This window comes from Lontra canadensis, unplaced genomic scaffold, assembly GCF_010015895.1.
Source record: "Lontra canadensis isolate GAN:19392208 unplaced genomic scaffold, GSC_riverotter_1.0 scaffold349, whole genome shotgun sequence".
NCBI lineage: Eukaryota > Metazoa > Chordata > Mammalia > Carnivora > Mustelidae > Lontra > Lontra canadensis.
In genome coordinates this window covers 37,584-51,161 of record NW_022631343.1, presented here as the reverse complement: position 1 = coordinate 51,161, position 13,578 = coordinate 37,584, and the positions used below count along the sequence as shown (strand labels likewise).

Here is a 13,578-nt window from a genome sequence, read left to right as displayed (position 1 = left end):
CCTTTATAAATGGAGACACCCCTGCCTGGGCTGCCCTGAGCAGGTGCCCCAAGGTGTCAGGCTGGGCCCACCCCTCCAGAGGGTCCCACTGTGGCTGCCTGCGGACACTCTGGGGCAGACCCCTGGGCCCCTTTCCCCGTCCCTGGGGCCTGCCTCTGTGCCACCAGCCATCTCCTCTGCCTGCCTCCCATGCGCTGGCTCTGCTGCTGACCGGCGGCATGACTCAGGACGGCTTCATCTCGGCCTGTCTGCTCCTCTGTCGGGCGGGGTATGGCCCCTATAGCACACACCAGCTACCTCCAGCCAGGCTGTTACTACCTCCACGAACCCCCGGGAAGCCTGTAAGGCAGGTACTACCAGCCCTGCTGTGCAGGTGTGGGTAAGTCACCGCCTCAGCTTTCCAGAGCTGGCAGCTTAGCACAAGAATCTTCAACACAGTAGCTAAATGCTGAGCAGGAGGGCAGCCGAGGTTGGCCCTGGAGTGAGCGGCCCCAGGGAGGGCACAGCTGGGCACTCCTGAGGGAGAAACCCCCAGGAAGGCCCTCCTGTAGTTCACCGAGGTGCCTGCACTCCATCCTGGCAGGGAGGCGGGGGGGGGGGGGGGGTAGCTCAGGATCTGCGGGACACTTGGCAAGGTCTCCAGCCAGTGGGTGGGGAGCGCCCCATCAGGAAGACTTGGCAGATTTGTCAGGGTGGAGGTAGCCTTGAATCACTTCCTCTCCAAGGGCTGTTTCCTCTTCCCCCACCGCTCCTTGACCTTGGCCTCATCAGGCCACTTGGGATCCGTCCCACGGCCACCCACCCTTCTCTCAGAGCTGGATTCCTGCTCCGCCTGCAGGTTTTCCCTCAGATGACACTGGCCCCGTGTGGCCCTCCGACAGAGCTCCTTGTTTGCAATAAACGCCTGCTTTGGCTTCTCCCTCAACAGGTCCCTTGGCCTGGTTGTAACTGTTCAAACACACTTTGAAAACCAGTACTGCTCTGAACGCACCCGATCCCGTCTGAAAACCAGTACGGCAGTAAAAATACGCTGCACTGTCAAAAACAACCTCCCCTCCCTCAGGAGACACTGGCTGGGCAAGGCCTTCCCAGGCTGACACGTAAGTCCCACCCAGAGCAGCCCCGCCTGCAGCCCCGTCCCCCTACACCCTGCACCTCCCCACCGTGCGCCTGGACACCCAGGCCCTTGGCCTTCACACCTCCCACCACCAACCTCCCCTCGGGCCAGCCTGCCCCTGCTCTCAACACGCAGACTCAACACAGTAAAAGTTCAAGTGCTTCCGCGGAGCCAAGTGGCATTTTGTTGTCACGAAGCCGGATTCCACTGCTAACCTGCCCGACACTGGAGAAGGATGATTAAGGGGAAAGGGACGGTCCCATTCTCTTACCACCCCCAAAAACCAGCCTGTGAAGCACAATGAATGAAACAGCATGACTGTGTCCGCCCCACTCCGGGGACAGGCCCCTTACCTGCCGGCTCACAGGAGAGGCAGCCGGCCTCCACCTCCACAAACAACGCAGAGCCTTGCACAAAACACACTTTATTGAGAGAGAAGCGGCTGGTGGGAGGAAAGATGTGGATGGAATCCCGGATGCTGTTCCCAGCTCTGTCACCAGCATCAGACGTCCTCCCAAGCTCCGGAAGCACGGCCCGCAGCCAGCAAAGGCCTCCGCGGACCCAGCAGGAGGCAGGGGGCGCAGGGGCCCTTCGGTGGGGGGGGCCCCACGGGCCAGGAAAAAGCAGACCAACTGCTCCCTTCACTGTGCTGTTTCACTGCACTGTCTGCCAGCACACACGCGCGCACACACACACGCACACAGTCAACACACTCATCTGTGTATTTTAAAAACTCACCAGTCGTCAGCAAAATATTTCTACCTTCCAACCCCTTTCAAAGGAAGCGCTTCCCAGACGGAAAGACAAACAGGACCACAGACAGACACCCAACAAGGGCCTTCCTGCTCCCGGCTTGCTCCCGGCATGCCCCTGGGTCCGCACCCCCGGCCAGCCTCCCTTGTGTGCACACTCCCCGTCTGCCCCCTGGGCTTTCAAGGGTTCACTTCCCTGCACTGACACATGGTTTCCTGACTACACATAAGCCCCATATTTCAAAACATTATTACCCAGCTATTTCTATTTTTAAATCACGAGAGCCAAGCCAAACCAAACCACCGCAAAGAAACTCCCAAGGATATGTTGACGGCAAATATCTACAAAGGTTCGAAATGTCGGCAGCAGAGTGCGCACAGGGCTGGCTCTGACTGAGAGCCTTCGGTATTAAAAAAGGAAAGAAGAAAATCCCAAGCATGTCTTAACACCAGTTTGCAAGAAAACCCCACACCAAAGGTGCATTTCTCCTCTAACTTTGGACTTGACCAGGCCAGCCCAGAAGCAAGCTACTGACTCTCTTCTGGATGGATCTGGACAAAGGTCTGATTTTAGACAAAGACCCTCCCTGCTCCCATGCCCACCCACCAGCTAAAGGACCAGGGATGTGAAATGCCTTCGAAATGATGATCATTCACCTTGAGGGCGGAAGGAGACCAGGCTCCTCGGAGAGGATGCAGTGGAGCTCGGCAGAGCCAAGGGGGGGAAGGCTCAGGGCTCCCAGAGAAACACTTTTCCCCAGATGCCCAGTAGTGACACTTCCCACTTGCAAGGCACCAGAGCCCTCCCCTGCTCACACCGTTGAGCCAGATTCTCCCCCGCCCAGAACCAACCACAAGGAGCAAGAGAAGGGCCTGGGCCTGGGGCCATGGACATGAGGAAGGTGGCGACATGGGTAAGAGCGCATCCGAGGAAACATGCAGGGCCCCGGTCAGCCCTGGTGCGGACTGGACCCGGGAACTGAGTCCCCAGTCCAGGGGCACAAAGGACTCTGTGGGCTGGGGAAGCCTGACCCACCCGCGGGCTGGGGTTGGACCCTCCACTCAGCCACCAGCACGCACCCCTTTTTCCATGCTTTTAATGCTTTTCAGATGGTGAGAGACGGTTGCAATGGTCAGAGGCTGTGCTGGTGGCCGAGAGCACCCCCATGCCTGCCCCCCACGCCCCCTCCTCCAGGAGATACTTGAAAGGGACCGACGGGCTCCTCCCTTTGAAGCCCCACCTTAAGCAGCAGACCAGCATCTCCAGTTTGGTCCTGCCTCCTCCTCCCCCCAGAGTCTCCCGCAAGCCCAGGAGAAAGAGGTGCTTCCGGCCTCTCCTAGGAGCTGACGACGTGGCCGGACCAGGTCTCGTGCTTGGTGCCTGGAGCCAGATGGGTGATGACCACCTCCACGGCCTGCAGCTTCTCGTTCTTGGGGGGAATGGAGCACATCTTATAGGTGACCTCGTCGCCTTCCACAGGGACGTACTCCCCTTCCACACTGCAGGGGTGAGGAGACAGCACTCAGTGCCCTGCCCTCAGAAAGGACCGCAGCCCCCGCTGCTCAGAGGGCCAGCCCATCTCAGTGGCCCCCGTCGTCTCCCCTGACGCAGAGGCCGAGACCAGGCTCAGCCCGTCCAGGGCCCCACACTCTCAGTTAAATGGAGGCACCATGGGCCTGGGGACAGAAGGGCAGGGAAAGCTGGTCCGAGCCGAAGAGAGGAAGACAAGTCACCGTCGCGCGCCGGTGCGACGACTCCTGAGCTGCTGCAGCACACCCAGCACGGTCCTAGGAGCCCCCAAACCCAGCTGCGCGCACCTGTGCCCTCCAACTCCCCAAGCGCTCAGCAAGCTTCGGGAAAGTCCCTTCTGTGCTTAAAGCTAGTTCCAGAAAGCGTCCTCTCCCTGTGACCACCCCAGAAAGAGTCTCTCAAGTTTGAGGGGGGCACAAGCCACCATCTCGCCCGTCCCAGTGAGGTGCCCATCTTGATGCCCCCTGGAGGACCCCTCCAAGAGGAACAGCCCCCTCGGCTCTTGGAACTGGTTCGTCTTGATGGAAGAAGCCCCCCCAGCAAATGGTGCCTCCCTCGGATCCGGCCACCCGGAAGCCCAGGACTACACATCTGCAGCCCGCTTCCGGCCGTGGAAGCAGACATCCCGTGTCTCCACCTCTCTGATTTGCTCCCCAGCAAATCTCTTTAATAACTTGTTTGCTCCTTACTAACTTATTTTTCATGGTGCCCTGCGACTATCCTTGTAAACCCTTACCGATCCCTTCTGGCCGGGGGCGAGATGAAAATACACGTCCACGCCAGTCTACGTGTGCAGACACACGTCAGACGCACGGACTCTGCAGCTTTCTCGCGTGTGCACGGTAGAGGGGCAGTGAAGGCCCCGCGTGCAAGAACGTCGGGGAGAAGCATCCAGAAGGGATCACTCGCCCGTGCCAACAGACGCTTGGGACAGTGCCCTGCCTGCCTGCAGCAATGGGGTTTTCCTCTATGGCCTGGTCTGCCGTGTGGGATGGGACGCAGCCCGCCACAGCCTGAACTGAAAGATGGGGGAGGCGGAGGCCAAAGAATGGGGCAGGGGTAAGGCGTGCGTGAGGAGGGCCCCCATATCTGAAGGCGGGAGAAAAGCGCAGGCTGCTGGCTGCCTTCCAGCACTGAGATCTCGAATGTGTGGGCCGCGCCCTGGGCCTCCCGAGGGTTTCCACACAGGAAGGAAGGACGTCAGTGAGCAAGTGGCAGGGAGAGGGTCCAGCTCCTAGCCTCACCAAGTGGTTTCCCCGAGGTAAGCAGGAAGCCAGGCCCTAGGTCCAGTGCAACTCCTGCAGCTCCCAGGGATGCCCCCGTCCCCATCCACCAGATACACAACCTCCCAGGGGTTCTCAACATACTTACGTGTGTACACATGCGCTATCTCTTGTGCGCGCACACACACACACACACACAGACTGTCGCCTGCAGCCGCCCACACACACCACTGCCAAGTACAGTCTCACCACCCCACCCCCAGGCACAGTCACACACAGGTCACAGGCAGAGTCTCACACCCTCACACACAGCGCCCACCAAAGTCACACCCTCCCCCTGCCTCCTTGGGGCCTAGGCAGCCCCTGCCCCAGCCCCAAACCACACAAACCAGCCCTGACTCACTCAGAAATGTGCAAGAAGATGTCGGGGCCGCCATCGGCCGGGGTGATGAAGCCGTGGCCCTTGGATCGACAGAAACATTTGCAGACTCCTTTGTATACAGGACCTTGAGAAGCCCGCACCGTCCTGACAGAGATGAGGAAAGTGTGAGGAGGCCCCCACCAGCCCCCCAAAACAGCATCCCACTCTCCCAGGACACACCCAGCTCATCCCAGAACCTCCCCCTCAAAAGCTATGCCCCAGGCAGTAGCCAGGGGCATAATGTCCAGCTGTGCAGTGTGCACTGCACAACTGTGGGAGCCATTCACACAGACTCCAGTAAGAGACGCTCTCTGATGACCCTGGCAAATTTTCTCGGGCCTCAGTTTCTCCATCTGGAAAGGGGGTTAGACTAAAAGCTCCCTGAGCATCCCTCCGAGCACTAATTATTAATCACAGCAGCCTCTACTCCTTGAGCCTGAGATCTGGATCTACCAGGCACCGTGCAGGTCCTTTGCAGCTCTGTAGCCAACCTGCTACTGTCCCCATTTTGCAGCTGAGGAAGTCGAGGTCTCACAAAGGAAGAGGCTTGTTTGCGGTTAACACCCAATCATTTAAGACCCCATTGATTTCCCATTTGTTACGACCCCCAGCTTGGGGCAGGCTCAAGGGGCCTGGGGCGTGCCCCCCAGAGTTTACAGGGTACCTTCCTAGTCTTGCACCATCAGTCCTTACCCTAACCCATTTATCTCCCCATTTGACAGGCAAGGACAATGAGGCAGAGATGACCAGACACAATGATTCTGGCTCTGGGCAGGAGACCTATCTTAGGAGGCTTCACCAGACTAGCCCAAGACTCACGCTGAGAAGGTCCTTGTCCGGCGGGTGGGCAGTGGGCTGGGGACCACGTTGCCCCGAAGAGGGGACGGTGACCGATCACGGGCCCGCTGGGTGTCCAGCAGCCCCACCGAAGTCTGGTGGGTTGGGGGCTGTGGTGGTGGCGGAGGCTCAGATGACATGGCTAACCTAAGGAGAGACAGAGGGTTCTCAGGGGCTAATGCCTTGCAAGGAGGGGCCCTCCAGATGCACCCCCAGCCCTGTGTCTGACAATCTGCCAGTCGAGACCCATTGCTCTTGGCTGGGGTACAAGGCTCACTCAGCATAGAGGTCACCTTCTCTGGAAACATGCCCGGGTTGCCCCAGCTGGGTCAGGTGCCTCAGCTCCTGCTGCAGTCATAGGCCTCCCTCTGGCATCGTTCTGCCAGGAAATGCCCGCTTGCCCCATGACAGGGATGCCATCAGTCCCCTCTAAGTCCCCTCCACGCAGCACAGATCTTGGCACACTCGGGGCACTGAGTCAATACTCATGAAAGGGAAGGAGGGAGGGAAGGAGCAGGAGGGAGGGAGGGCAGGCGGGCTTTAATGCCAGCTACCTAGATCACACTCCAGCTCCCCAGCAGACTTGACCCACTAAGTGCCAGGCACCCTGGGGAAGGCGGAGAGGCAAGGGAGAGAACAGCACACAGTGCCCCTCCAAGAAACTCTGGACACAAACCGGAGAGGCACAGACCCCAGCTTTGGATCCCCCGGGGGCTGTCACTAGCCTGCATCCGGGACAGCGAGCCCGAGGGACCCAACGTGGCAGGCCACTGCAGAGGCCCTTACGTGTCCAAGCGCTGAGCAGGCGCCCTGCCTGGGCCACTGGCCACGAGGAACACCAATGGTCACCCTCAGCATGCATCAGAGGCGGGCTCAGACCCGGCTGCGGGCTCTGGGGGCGGCGGACTCCCTAGCTGCTGCCCGGCTCTGGCACTTGTGCCAAGAGCAAGACGTGGCCACTGCCCTGAACACGTGACCACTAAGGTACCTGCTCTGACTTGGCCTTGGATTAAGCCCAATAGGAAAGAGCAAAGCTCAGGAGCCGGCGGGCTTTGAGCAATCCCTTCCCGCTCTCTGGGACCAATCTCCCCATCTGTAACACGGGGCAGCTGAGTGGGCATCCCTGGGCACCTGTTTGGGGCTGGTGACGGCAGGGAAGGTGAAGGGAGCCAGGCCCCACAGCCAGGGCAGCAGCGGCGGAGCGCTGAACTCACACCGGGCCCAGGCGCGCAGGGCGAGCTGGGGCGGTAGCAGTCCCGAGGGTTTGTGGGCTCACGCAGGGTTTTCACACTGAAAACAGGGGCTGCCCTAAACACAGCTCTCGCAAACGGGGGCTTCCAACCACTCTGGGAAAAACTCGAAGATCTGATCACCCTGAACCCCCAACTGCCACCCTGCTTCCCTCACTGATGGTGACTCTGTGGCCCCGGGCCCTGGGCTTTCGGCCTACATCACCCAAGAGTGTACCCTCTGCCCGCATCCCAAGCCACCCGAGACCCAGGCCTGATTCCTCCCCGAAAAGGGCCAAACCTCTCCCCTGTCCCCTTCCCCCACATTCTACCCACAGCCCCCCACACTCCCCTGTCTGGCCTTAGTTCTGTCTTGCTAGGAAGAGAGAGGGCTGGCTGGCCTTCTGGAGGAAGTGACATAGTACCTCCTGACCCTTCTCTCAGCTGCAGCCGTGGCCAGGGAGGACCGGGGAGCCCCCACCTCATAAAGGTCCCGGCTGCTGGGCTGGGGCAGGGCTCCAGCGTGACCCAGCAGCACAGGTCATAGAGTCCCGGAATGTTCCAGTGCTTGGGGTTCTGGGAAAGGGGCTGGCCCAGAGAAAGGAGCGTCCTGCCCAGGCTTCCCGGGACAGCAGGGGGGACAGCAGCGGGAAGCAGGGGACCCCCCACCCCCACCATCTACAGTCTCCTTGCCTTCCTCTGCAGTCAGGCACATCTGCCCTCATTTTGCCATGAAGGTGAAATCACAGACTACACGCTAAGCACTCAGCATCGACCCAGCACCAGTGAGCAGTAACTGCCAGCAATCACTGCTGTAACTGTCATCATAAGGTGATTCCACACACAGGTGACTGGTGTCAGGCCCTCTGGTCATGGCACTAGAGACACAGGGCCTGAATGTGCAGGCAGAGAATAAACAGGTAGCTAAGAATATAAATAAGATCATCACAGATTCCCAAAGGGCTGCTAAGAAATACACAGAAAAAGTAAGTGGGTGGAGACGCTTTTCTAATGAGGGTATATGCAGGGCCCTAACAATAAGAGTCAACCATCTGAAAAACCGGGAGGCTCTTCCAGGTAGGGGAAACAGCCTATGCAAAGGCCCTGAGGTTGGCAAGGGCCCAGGTGTGGCTGAAGGCCAGCAAGGAGGCAGTGTGGTAGGCACCAGGGATGGGGAGATGAGAGCCAGGAGACGAGGGCCAGCTTACAAATTAGAGGGCATCACCTTACCATGCCCACCTCCCCCTGAATTAATGAAACAAGCCCAAATTAGGGGCTCCCTTTCTCTCCACTGGAACATCCCTGATTCCCCAAATACACCTCAGAGATGCCAATGGGAGCCCGTGGCTGTGGGGGTGAGCAACCTGAGGGCAGCACAGGGTCCCTCCACCTCTCTAGGGCCCAGCACGGGGGCTGGTGGAGAGCAGCGTTCCCTTCCTAACCAGCATAAGAACCAGGAGCATTGGCCTGGCGCCCACCGTGAACTTGATATGCTCTCTCGTTAGCACAGTCCAGCAAGGGGTGGTGACAGCCATGCTCACACCCAGCAGTGTTAGAAACCGGGGCCGGAGGGCACCACTGGCTGGGGCGGGGGGTGCAGGGAGACCCCGGGTCCTTCACCACTGCCATCTGTGCTGGAGAGCAGCTGGGGCAGCTGGGGCAGGCCTGGCGAGAGGCCAGCCCACCCCCAGGGCTGGCAGAGAGAAAGAGGAGTGAATGGCCGCTGTCTGGGGAAGGCTGGGGTCAGAGTCCAGCTGTCAGGAAAACAGCTGGGGGAGGGGGTAGCCAGTGACCCAGGAGCCAACCCTGCAGCTGTTGCCCACCCCCCACCCCATTCCACACACAGATGGGGAGAGGGTGTACAGAGGGCCAGACACACCTCCCACCAGGGTCCAGGGCTCCCGCGGAGGCGGGGCCCACCCTCCAGGACCAGCCCCTTCCACCACCAGCCCAGCACCCCTTAACTCCCCACAGCTCCCCATGGCCAGCCGGGAGCAGTTTGCAAGAAGATGCCTGAAGCCCAGACATGGGAGGGGCCTCTGACGGGCAGCACAGTGGCCTAAATGCCCCTGGCCAGGGCGCGTCACAGCTCCTGTGCTTATGTACGTGTCTGTGCACACGTATATGTGTGTCCTCACATGCACGGGCTTGTCACTGCCTGTGTGTGCACATCAGGGGACCAGGTGGGGCTGTGTCTGTCCCCCAAGCACACTGGGGGCTTGCACGGGCCCCTGAGGACCCTGACGAAGGCTATATCCCTTCCAGCAGTTGCCAGACCACTCACTATGCGCAGGAAAATTGGACACCAGGGCAGCAAATTCCTGCTCTCAGGAGCTTACGCTCGGGGACTGAAGACCCACAACCATAGGGACAAGAGCAGTGTCCTGGAGTTAGGCACCTCGCCCAGCTCTACTCGTTCATCCCCACTTTGCTGATGGGAAAACTGAGGCACAAAGTGTCAAGTAGCTTGCCTTGGGCCCCCCAGCTAAGAACTAAACTGGGGAAATGTTCTGGAGAAAAAGCAAGTGGGGGAGGGGAGCATGGGTGGTCTGAGGGGGTGAAGGGGGGAGGGGGCACGCTCCCCTTCCCTCAGTCAGCCCCCACCCCAGGTTCTAAACAGTGCCCAGAGCCAGGGGAGGGGGACCCAAGGTCCTAGAAGTGAGGGAGCCAGGAAGTCACTCCCACTCTGGCTGCCCTCGGGGAGGGGTATGTCAGCAGGGCCTTTCTCCCCGGAAAGGGTGGAGAAGGGGGCCTCAACCCAAAATAGCCTGGGAATTTTCCACAGGCCCTGCGTGTCCTCATATTAGGTCCTGAGAGTCCACCCAGGCACCCGGCTCTGGCCTTCCCAACACCTCCCCTCAGCCCACCCACCTATCTGGGGACTCCAGACAACCCTGCAGACCCCTATGAGCCCCCACCTCCCGCCTCCCCACCCTGAGAACCCAGCAACCATAGCAAGGATGAATCCCTCTGAAGCCCAAGAGCCAGGTGCTTTCTCCAGGGAGGGGAGCATGGACAGTGTTTCTCAGTCGTTTACACTTTAGTGAAAGGAGTTTGCAGTTTACTTCCCAAGACTCCATTCTTGGTAGCTTTCACACCTCTCCCAGACGGCAGGAAGACGGGGGACTGGGGGGAGTCTAGGGGAGCAAGAACTGGGTTTAATCACATTGGGTGCTTCTGTCTCCGTGTGGTTCTTGGCAAAGCCAGGCCACTCCAAGCGTAGACTGAAAACTGGGAGTGTCTTGAGCCTCACATGGGTTTCTGGCTGGGGGAAGCCAGGGCTGGCATCATGTGTGGACGCTTCCCAGCTGCAGGGCCAGGCCGCTGCTGGCACATGAGGGTGGCTCTGAACCAACCCACACAGAGGACGGGGGCAGGGCACTGGAGAACCAGCCATGGCTGAGGAAAGGGGACAAGAGTGAGGCTGTGCTTTGATTCATCTGATGGCCACTGCCCACGACCCACCGACTTCGCTGTTGGGCTCACGGCTGGGCGCTCATGTAATTGAACTAGATTCATGCCCACGGCAGCACAGCTGGGGAGATGCCTTAATCCCCATTTTACAGGTAGGGAAACTAAGGCACAGAGAGCTTCTCACACTTTAGGGTCCCCACGAGTGTGGTAAAATGCAGACTCTGATTCTGAAGGGCAGGAATGGGGTGGTCCTAAGGCGCTCCCAGTGCGGCAGGTGCTGCTGGTGCAGGGAACAGAGCAGCATCAGCGTGGGCTTCACGACCTGCCCTTCACAGCCGGTGGGTTGGCAGGTGTCAACTCCCAGTGAGAGGGTGGCAGGGAAACGGGGGGGTGGCCAGGGGTGAGGTTCTGGATGACTCACAAAGTTACTCTAGGGCACCCCAGGTTCCTCCTTTGTAAACTGAGGCTGAGACTCGGTGACTCCCTCCCCACCTCCAGGCCAGCTGGGCCCCCACCTGGCAGAACGGAGGGCTGACTGTGGAGGGGCAGGTCCGCTACGCGGAGGCGGGACAGAGGAGTCCCAGGAAGCGAGAGGCCCCGGGAGGGGGCCCGAGACGGACCTCTGCCACCTCCCACTCTATTGTTCGGGAGAGAGCTGCGGCGGGCTGGGAGGGAGTGGATGGAGGGGAGGCAGGGGAGGGGCGGGGGAGGCAGGGGAGGGGCGGAGGAGGCCAGGGGAGGAGCGCCGAGTGGAGCCGGGGGCGGCGGGCTACCGCCGGCCAGCCGCCGCCCGGAGCCAGCAGGGCCCGCCGCAGAAACACAAACAAGGCGGGGGGGTGCCGCCCGCGGACAGACGCGGACAGACCCCTGGCGGGAAAGTGCCCTGCCGCCCTCCCCCCACCTCCCTGGGGCCCCAGAGTGCTGAGAAGAGGCCGGAAACCCTTGGACCCGCGGCTGGGGAACCCGACGCGGCCCCTCCAGCGTGGCCGCCTGACCCCCGCCCCGGAGTACCCCGACGGCGTCGCGGAGACCAGCCCCGCCCGGCGGAGAAGGTCCCCCAGCGCCGCGCCTCCCACTTCCAAGGGCCCTGCGCCCCCCTCAGCTCGTAACCAGAAGCCGACTCTGCACCCCGTCACCCCCGGGTCACGCATTCCCGTATTGCATCCTTGCCTCCAGCGCTCCCCGCACCCCCGGACTTCGCGGGGTGGGGGTGTTGACCGTAGTTTCAGGCCCGACTGTGCTCTCCGCTGCCCCTGTGACCCCTGGCAAGTGACCTCCCCACTCGACGCCCGTTTCCTCATTTGTCAAACGGGACACTGATGCAGCATCCCAGGCCCCCGGACGCGGTGCAGACGGTGCCCGCTGCAATGGCCTCAGCCAACAATACCTGAGCCGCTAACGGGGGAACTGTCAGGCATGGGGCCATCTAGAATAATCCCTCCCACTTCTGTCGCTGCTGATGAGACAGAAACCAAAGCCCTGCTCAGCCACTCCGCGGGACAAAGACAGACGTTCCCCTCCCAGGGGAACCCACCCTTAATGGCGACCAAGCGCCCCAGGGCCCCGCTGGGTCTGGCTCAGCTCCGCGACGCTACAGGACCCTGTTCTTGCGCTGGAGGGGCTCCGGCGCCACTTGGGGATGTGGGGGCGGGAGGATGGGCAGCCAAGCACTGAGAACCCGCGGCCACCAAGCTCCCCCCCCCCCGCCCCCAGCCGGAGCGCAGAAGTAGGTGGAGAGGGCCTGGCGGAAGAGGGGAGGCTGCCTTGAGTCTTACAGGGATCACTTCTGGGGGGTGGGGAGGGGGTCACTCCTGGCAGAGGGACCTGCAGGAGTAAAGGCCCAGGGGAAGGAAGGGGGTGGTGGATGCTGGAGAGGGCCGCCATGGAAGGTAACAGAAAGCCCTGTGGACAAGTTTGGGACTTAGACAACAGGGACATCAGCGGACGATTTTAAGGCAGGGGGTTGATTTGAACCGATTGTTTTTACAAGTTCCCTCTGGTTTCAGAGAGACGAGAGGATTGGCGGGGCCAGACTGGAGGCGGAGACAGACAAATATAAAAAAAGCAAGAAAATATACGACAGTAGCTAATGCTTCTCCCGGGACTGGGTTAGCCTCCTCCTTTTATTCTCTCACACCCCGTTATCAAAGAAGTTATACCACTCATGTACAAATGGAGAAACTGAGGCGGGAGGCCTCCTCTTTTGCCGTGAGACACCTCCGCCAAGGGGAACGCAGGCCCTGCCTGGAACCCGCTGATTTCCCCGTCCCCCACCCACCCACCCCACCCCATACACACATCCACTCCAACCCCAGAGAAGATGCGGGGGCCGGGGACTTTCTTTTAAAAAAAATCAAAAAACAACGCTGCATTTCAGGCCTGCAAACGGGCCGCCGGCGGGGCGCGCGGGGAGGGAGCCTGTGGGCGCGGGTGAAGTTTTTCTGCTCCGCCCTGAGGCCCCCCATCCGGGCGCAAACACTCGGACAGCGCCCCGCGGCTCCTCCTCCCCCAGATGCGGCCAATCTTGCGGCGCCAGGACGACTCCCTCCGCCCCAACATCCCCCGCAACCCGGGTCCCACCGCCCGCGCCCGCCGCCCCGGCTGGGGTCCGCGCACCTCCCCGCTCCGCCCCGCGAGGCCCCCACTCGCGGTCCAGCCCACGGGCAAACCGAGGGGAGGCTGTCCCTGCACGCCGCAAGCGCTGCCGGACGTCCGCCCCAAAGCCCTCCAGCTGCGGCCACACCCGCCCCCTTCCCGGGGATGAGTAACCTGCTCTCCCCAGACAGGCCGCGGCGGCCCGGGCATCTCCTCCGGGCCTAGAGACCCAGCCCGGACCCCCACGCCGGCGGAGCCCCATTCAAGAGGGGGCTGGATGCGGGCGGCGGCCACAAGGCCACAAGGTGGCCGAGGTCCGGCCCGCGCTCCCGCCGCCCCGGAGAGGACACCCCGCCACACCCCTCTGGGGGACCCGGAGAAGCCGCCCTACCTGCGACCCGCTCCGCTTCGCCAGCAGCTCGGCTCTGACTGCGAGAGCTGAGGGGCCGGGAGGGGGCG

The 13,578-nt window shown here is 61.2% G+C and overlaps 1 protein-coding gene across 3 annotated transcripts; it reads right to left on the bottom strand.

Moving 5' to 3' along the window:
- Positions 1 to 2,947: 2,947 nt before the first annotated feature.
- LOC116862834 (calcium-regulated heat stable protein 1) lies at positions 2,948 to 13,564 on the bottom strand. 3 transcript variants are annotated; one of them, XM_032850267.1, is made up of 4 exons: positions 13,511 to 13,564; positions 5,864 to 6,028; positions 5,027 to 5,149; positions 2,948 to 3,369 (listed from the first exon to the last, which is right to left on the bottom strand). In XM_032850267.1, exons 2-4 carry the CDS (start codon positions 6,019 to 6,021, stop codon positions 3,207 to 3,209), a joined length of 444 nt encoding a protein of 147 aa, XP_032706158.1. In that variant the 5' UTR covers positions 6,022 to 6,028; positions 13,511 to 13,564; the 3' UTR covers positions 2,948 to 3,206. The 3 variants fall into 3 exon arrangements, with proteins under 3 accessions (XP_032706158.1, XP_032706159.1, XP_032706157.1); XM_032850268.1 differs by lacking the exon at positions 13,511 to 13,564 and adding an exon at positions 7,536 to 7,611; XM_032850266.1 differs by lacking the exon at positions 13,511 to 13,564 and adding an exon at positions 7,463 to 7,524.
- Between the last annotated feature and the right edge of the window lie 14 nt (positions 13,565 to 13,578).

Excerpts from the sequence above, each read along its gene's own strand:
- LOC116862834 (XM_032850267.1), bottom strand. The coding sequence starts at position 6,021 with ATGTCATCTGAGCCTCCGCCACCACCACAGCCCCCAACCCACCAGACT. Across the intron at positions 5,150-5,863 it reads CGGACAAGGACCTTCTCAGC|GACGGTGCGGGCTTCTCAAG; the intron begins GTGAGTCTTGGG and ends CATCTCTGTCAG. Across the intron at positions 3,370-5,026 it reads ATCTTCTTGCACATTTCTGA|TGTGGAAGGGGAGTACGTCC; the intron begins GTGAGTCAGGGC and ends TCACCCCTGCAG.